Raw genomic sequence first — 6596 nt, 5'->3', positions numbered from 1 at the left:
CATTTTGCTTCTTCCGCGTTTTCCCATTTTTCTTTTTAGCCTGCATTTGTTGACTTTTCCATGGTGAACAGTGCATCCGTGCACTGTTTACAGACTCACAAATTCCACTTTTGAGCAACTTTTTCATTAAAAATGGGTCTCACGATACTATTAACATATTTAAAAATTATTTTGTTACAATATTTTCAGTTTTCAATTTCAGCAAAATAAGTTCTATCCAAACGGACCCTATAACACACTCCCACAGAACGAGTAAATCTCATGTGCAAAATTTTGACCATTTAAAGGGAAACATAAAAAATAAAGAAAATACCAAAGCTTGAAAAGTCAGCCTAGGCCAAGCTCAGCGGCTCCAAATTGAAGTCTTAAAGTGGGTTTCAGATCATGCTAGCTAACAATTCAGAGACTAATAATCTCATAAGGTGCCACCATTTTATTTTTTTTCTAATAATAACAATCACTTTGTCTTGATATATTTATAGATAACGTGTTTAAGATCGAGGCCTATCACTTGATAAGTTCTATTTTTAAGTTTGTAACCCTACAATTAAGTAGAGGTTTTTACACAGGTATATTTACAAATAGAACATAGAACTTAGATCGAAGGCTTGACAAAAGCTGCTTCAGCAAATCCAACTCTTGAATTCCCATAGTCGAACACTGTGTGATAGCGACCCATGAAAACATCCCCCAGAATCCTGCATTATAAAAGCAATATTAGTGATCTGATGGACCCCATCATATACACGGGCAGATTATTTACAGAAACCTGTAACCCGTAGTGATGATACTTAAACCATACAGAAGAAAATGTTCCCAAATTCCAAAAGATGGATACCGGCAAAAGTTTGCTTTCATTGAAATAAATGTCAACAGAAAGATTTAGCATTTGTTTGTAATTAATACAGATTGACAAGGGGTTTACGTGTACAGAACAATAGCTTCTTTGTCAGAGTTAAACGGTTAAACCTATATTTGAATTCAGTGATATTCAGCGGTCCTACCTGCCAATTCACATGTTCATTACATGCCATGGAAAAGAAAGCTGTTCTGTAAGAAAAGTTCATCAAAGCTTCATTGACATACCAGTTCACAAAATCAATTCAAGCTTCCAGGCCCCTCTGGCATAACAGTTGCAATCACAGCTTCTGGTTGCCTACCAACTTTAGCCAGTTCAGTCACCACCGTCAGTTTATCAAAATCCATGTTTGCTCCACTAGTTATTGCTACAACATTATCCCCCTTAAGACCATAAAACTTGCAGTATGCTTCAGCTCCAGCAAGAGCAAGAGCACCTGCCGGTTCTAAAATGCACCTTTTCTCCTCAAACACGTCCTGCAACATGAATATAATAATATTGCAACTCTCATATACCATTTTAAAGATTTAAGCTCTCCAATGAAATACAGTTGAATCAGAGAGAAATTCAACTTTCAACACTGTTTACCACACTGCCTTGCACAGTAACACCCATCAATGCATAATCATTATTAAAACTGAGAAGCTTGCAAACAAACTTTAAAACAAGATAGTAATCTCACCCTTGTTGAGGCACAGATAGCATCATGGCTTACAAGTACCACACCATCTACCAATTCCTTACATAAGCGGAAAGTTTCTTCACCAACCTCTTTAACAGCTACACCATCTGCAAAACCTCCAACCTTGTCCAATATCACTCTTTGACCATGATGTAAGGACAGTGCCATTGCATTTGCATCAGAAGGCTCCACCCCAATAATCTTTACCTGAATAAAATATACCAAAAAAAGTGTCCATTATGAATTAGTCATGTAATAAGAAACAAGTCAACCGCACACAAAATCTTTCAAAAAGGGAAGAACCAAGAAAATATATCTGTTAAGATTTTTTTTTCGTATGGGTAAGTTACACAAGCACCCTGTAGGTATTGAACCTAAGACGTATCCCCCCACCCATCCCATTATTGACGGATGAGAAAGTGCCATTTGAGCTAGAGCTCATTGACAAATTTTGTGTTACATTATGAACAATAACGACAAGAAGGTTAAGTCCTCACAGGAGGTAAGAACTGAAGAAGGCATGCGTGGTATCAGTGGAGAAAAGTTTGATATTGGTTAAAAAAAGATAGGGCCAGAACTGTTGCAATGGTCAGATTGCTTCCAACTCCCCCAACTTAGGGAAAGGGGGTGACTTTTGATGATAAGACAAAACAATGAAAAGATTTATATAGTGGAAAAGAATTAATCTTAATTAATTTCAATTTTCAATTGATGTGATCACATAGGTTCCCTCGACCATTAAACACATGGAGTAAGATATAAAAGCATGTAGGGCCAAATCACATTACTCTTTCAGACTACTATACGTCATGCAGATCAGTTTCGGCATATTTATCTAAAGAAAAATACAGATCAGGTTGGACTCAACATAAAGTACGAAGATGTCCAACAAGCTTTAGATGTATTCACATCGAGTACAGAAACTTGTAACAGCATAGCCTTTAAGGCTTTTTATACATAATCGCCCAGTCTACTTCTGATTATAAGATGCATGCAGATGGTGTCTTGTCTTAAGCACTTTACAAGATCCAAATGATGCTTCCAGGAATAACACAGTAACATAAAGGGTAAAAACTCAGATATCAGTACATTAGAATATTAGATTCCCCCATTAAATTTTGAGAAGTAAATTCCCCAATTAAATTCAAACACATAATTGCACTGAATTCTATTGTCCTTGGAAAGATGACATTGTTTGTACTTTATTAGTCAATGCAACCATGTGTTTCAATTTAATCAGAGAACCTAATCCACTACACTTAAGGAACTGCGCCAAAATTTCGCCCTAAATATTAATTGCTTAGCAAATTATTAGGAAATCTTGAAAACATATTAAACAAATTTAAACCCAAAACTACATTGAAAAAAAAAAAAAAAAAAAAAAAAAAAACAATCAGCATACCTCTGGAGCAACCCTCTTTACATAAGCAGCAATACCGGCTATAAGCCCGCCACCACCCACAGGCACAAATATTGCTGTCAACGGGCCTTTCATTTGACGAATAATTTCCATCCCAACAGTTCCCTGCCCCGTGATGACATCCGGGTGATCAAAAGGAGGTATGAAGATACGGCCTTCCTCAATGGCCCTTTTTTTGGCATATGCTTGTGTCTCATCATAGGCATCCCCCACAAGAACAACTGTGGCGCCCAGCTTCTTAACAGATTGCCACTGCAAAATGAAGAAATCCACAGTTCAATTAAGAAGCCATATTTCTCAATACAAACATAAATTTGACATTGTACAAGATGTACCTTGATCTCTGGCGTAGTAACAGGCATAGCAATCACGGCGTTGCAGCCAAGTTTCTTGGCAGCTAATGCAACACCTTGTGCATGATTTCCAGCTGATGAGCAAATGACCCCTCTATCCAACTGTTCTTTTTTAAGTTTCGCCATCATATTATAAGCTCCACGCAGCTTGAACGAGAAAACCTGCAAACCACAGCAATGAAACCATGAGCATTCAATTAACCTGAATTTGCTATTCAAACACAAATAAACCCATACCACCAAAAAAAAATGACAACAATGGAACTTCTGCAAGGAAAAAGGAAAGGAATGAATGTATCATATAAATCACTTAGAGATTAGAAGTCATACACAACAGTCCGGTAAATTATAGTCAAAACCTACTTGAATTTAAACTCGGTTTGTTTCAGCATAATAAATTATCTGGAAAATGTTTTCCATATTTTCCGTTGCTTGGTAACTAAAAATGCTTTCTATAGTCAACGAAACAAGCCTTAAAAAGCCAAAAACTCGTCCCTGCTTTGTGATAGCGGAAAACGTTTTACCAAAACAAATCACTTTCCACCTGGAATTTTTGCACATATTCTGAATTTGGGGTCTGTTTTTCCCATTTGAAGCTTTGGCCCATAATATAGAAAATGTTTTCCTATTTAAATTCTGCCTTTGATATAATTTTTTGAAATTACAAGAAATTCTAGTGATTTCCCATGCAAACCAATCATTTTCATGGTCACAATCAAACATTAAACGAGCCAGTCTTCTAGAAAATGTTTTCCACTGAAAAAAACAGTGTGCTAAAATAGAAACTAAATAAATTAAAACAAATTAAAAAAAAAAAATGTTGGATTCCCTATTTAAATTATAATTAGAATAAATAAATAACTGTACAGCCTATTTGGAATTTTGGATGAGCTTACTTTCATTGAATTCCTTGTATCTAGAAATTTAATCAATATATTTCCACATCAAACTCTGTTCATCAAATATATATATATAAATTTCTGAAGCAAAATTACAATTCAAAAAGTCTCAAAACTCAGTGAAAACAGATAAACAAATTAAATTAACATTACAAACATTTTGTATAATGTGGGGCCCAAATGATTTATGGGCCAGGCCCCTCTACCCGGGGAGAATCCGAAGGCCCAAGCCGAGGAGGGCTATGGCCCAAGCTCGACAAAATAGCCTTTGGATACCGCCGAGGACAACTCAGTCCTCGGCAGACCCAAAGTCCCCCCCTGAAAGAAGGGTAAAAACGGTATAGGACTGAAACTAGGAAGAAAGATCTAAAATATCCAGGGAAAGCTGCCCTTACTGCCATTCAATGCTCTGAACCTGACAGAGCCGCATTCTTTGGCTTTTACAACCACCCCTGATGACTTTGAATATGGGCTGATGGGACAAGTATCAATCTTGGAAAGGTTGATCCTATACGTGGACGAAGGACAATGAACACAGAAAAAGATAAAAGGAAAAAGAAGTAACCTAAAGAAGGGGTTGGAAAAAATGGCCAAAAACTAGAGCCTCCCAGCCCACCTCCAGGAGAAAGACTCTAGGGGTGAAGGAAAACTTAAACTTGTACGAACACCGCGAAAAACCCACCGCCTGTCAACCAGGGCCTAGCCTTCCAAACCCACGCTCTACAAATGATATTGTTAGGGGCCTTTTTACGTGCGAACTCGACACTGTTACGGTCCGCCACGAATCGCGTCCTTACATATAATATCAAGGAATTTTTCGAAATTCGGCAAAAGTTTTCAGAAATGAAAGGAAAATAAGAATACTTACAGGCTGTAAATCTTCTCTCTTGAGCCAAACCTCGACGCCGAGACGCTTGGAGAGCTTGGTAGCGAGCTCCAATGGCGAGTCGTTTGCCACGTCATAGACCTTAGAGGAGAGTATGTTGGTGAGGTAACACATTGCTTCGGATTTGTCTTCACCGCCGCCGTCTGTAACGGTGCGGTTCGGTACCTTCACCGGGATCCACACTACCGCCACCGCCGTCTGTATTTCCGCGACTCGGGCGAGACTTTCATTCGAGGCGGCAATTGTCAAACGGTTTTTGTTGTTGGTGGTGGTGGCGGTAGTGTGGATCCCGGTGAAGGTTGGTGGGGCCAAGTCGAAGTGTTTGGGGTGAGACAGAGTGTGGAGGTGTCCATGCTTTCTAGAGTGAGAAATGGTCAGAGAGAGAGAGAGAGAGGCGTCTTGAGTTTTGGGTTTTGTGTAATATTGTGTGCCGAGGAGTCAGGGTTGTCTGGAGAATTAGCATATATATGTGGATCATTAGAGCATTAGCATTGGAAAATGCTAATGCTATCCTATTTTACAATTCTAAAAACCACGTTATCATTTATACGATCTTATTTTACAATCCCTCCACATCCCAAACTTCTATTTTTATTAAAATATTATCTTTTAATCTTTCTTTATTATTTTTTTTCTAGCCGAAACTTTTGTTTTCCTAGGCTTTCCAACAGTCTTTTTTTCCTCTCTTTCTCCCTCAACACCGGTTCAACACACAAAGCCTTCCTCTCTTTTTCCCTCAACACCTGTGTGACACACACCGACCCATCGGAACAAAAACCTAGAAAAACCCAAGCCACCACTGCCCACTGCTCACCAAAATCCCATCGGAACAAAAACCCATATTAAAAAAACAAAAAAAAAAAAAAAACCCAGCATCACAACAGAAGGAAAAAAAAAAAACTCATCGAAAACCCAGAATAACCAGCCACTTCAGCCACAACCCAACCACAACAAAGCCACACACACACAAACACAAACCATCAACAGAGCCACACACACACACACACACACACACACACACAAACCATCAGACCAGTTGGAGCCAACAACGGCCACCACACCCACCACCCAAGCCATCGATCAGCAAACCCAAGCCACCGATTGACAAACCCATGCCACCGATTTGAAACCCAGGCCGTCGCAAATACCCAAAAATCATCACCGGAGCTACCGATGATCAACCCAAACGATCCACCCACCGATCAATCGATCCACCATTTCAAACCCACCGATCAACCGATCCAAACCCACCATCAACCGATCCCAGCCCAACGATCCAAACCCAACTCACCGATCCACGCTGATCCAACCTCCAACCTCAAAAATCCAAAACCCAGCACCAGTGCAATGAGAGAGAAGTCGTGCAATGAGAGATGAGAGGCCGTGCGATGAGAGATGAGAGAGTGGCCGTGTGAGATGGGTGAGAAATTTTGGCGATGAAGTTTCAGAGAGGAGAGAGCAGATGGAGAAAGAGAAGGAAGAGTGAGAAGAGCACAG

The 6596-nt window shown here is 39.3% G+C and overlaps 1 protein-coding gene across 1 annotated transcript; it reads right to left on the bottom strand.

Moving 5' to 3' along the window:
- Positions 1 to 438: 438 nt before the first annotated feature.
- Positions 439 to 6176, bottom strand: LOC115971679 (threonine dehydratase 1 biosynthetic, chloroplastic-like). The gene is made up of 7 exons (XM_031091688.1): positions 6121 to 6176; positions 5082 to 5457; positions 3297 to 3476; positions 2944 to 3213; positions 1542 to 1748; positions 1087 to 1335; positions 439 to 698 (listed from the first exon to the last, which is right to left on the bottom strand). The coding sequence occupies exons 1-6, from the start codon at positions 6174 to 6176 to the stop codon at positions 1099 to 1101; spliced, it is 1326 nt and encodes a 441-aa protein (XP_030947548.1). The 3' UTR covers positions 439 to 698; positions 1087 to 1098.
- Between the last annotated feature and the right edge of the window lie 420 nt (positions 6177 to 6596).

This window comes from Quercus lobata, chromosome 12 (assembly GCF_001633185.2).
Source record: "Quercus lobata isolate SW786 chromosome 12, ValleyOak3.0 Primary Assembly, whole genome shotgun sequence".
Lineage (NCBI taxonomy): Eukaryota > Viridiplantae > Streptophyta > Magnoliopsida > Fagales > Fagaceae > Quercus > Quercus lobata.
The sequence above is the reverse complement of the archived record's forward strand: the minus strand, read 5'-3'. Positions and strand labels throughout refer to the sequence as shown.

Coding starts and splice junctions, on each gene's coding strand:
- LOC115971679 (XM_031091688.1), bottom strand. CDS start 6,176: ATGGCTTGGGTGGTGGGTGTGGTGGCCGTTGTTGGCTCCAACTGGTCT. Junction 5,458..6,120: donor TCCAACTGGTCTGATGGTTT/GTGTGTGTGTGT, acceptor TTCTCACTCTAG/AAAGCATGGACACCTCCACA. Junction 3,477..5,081: donor AGAGAGAAGATTTACAGCCT/GTAAGTATTCTT, acceptor TGTGGTTTGCAG/GTTTTCTCGTTCAAGCTGCG.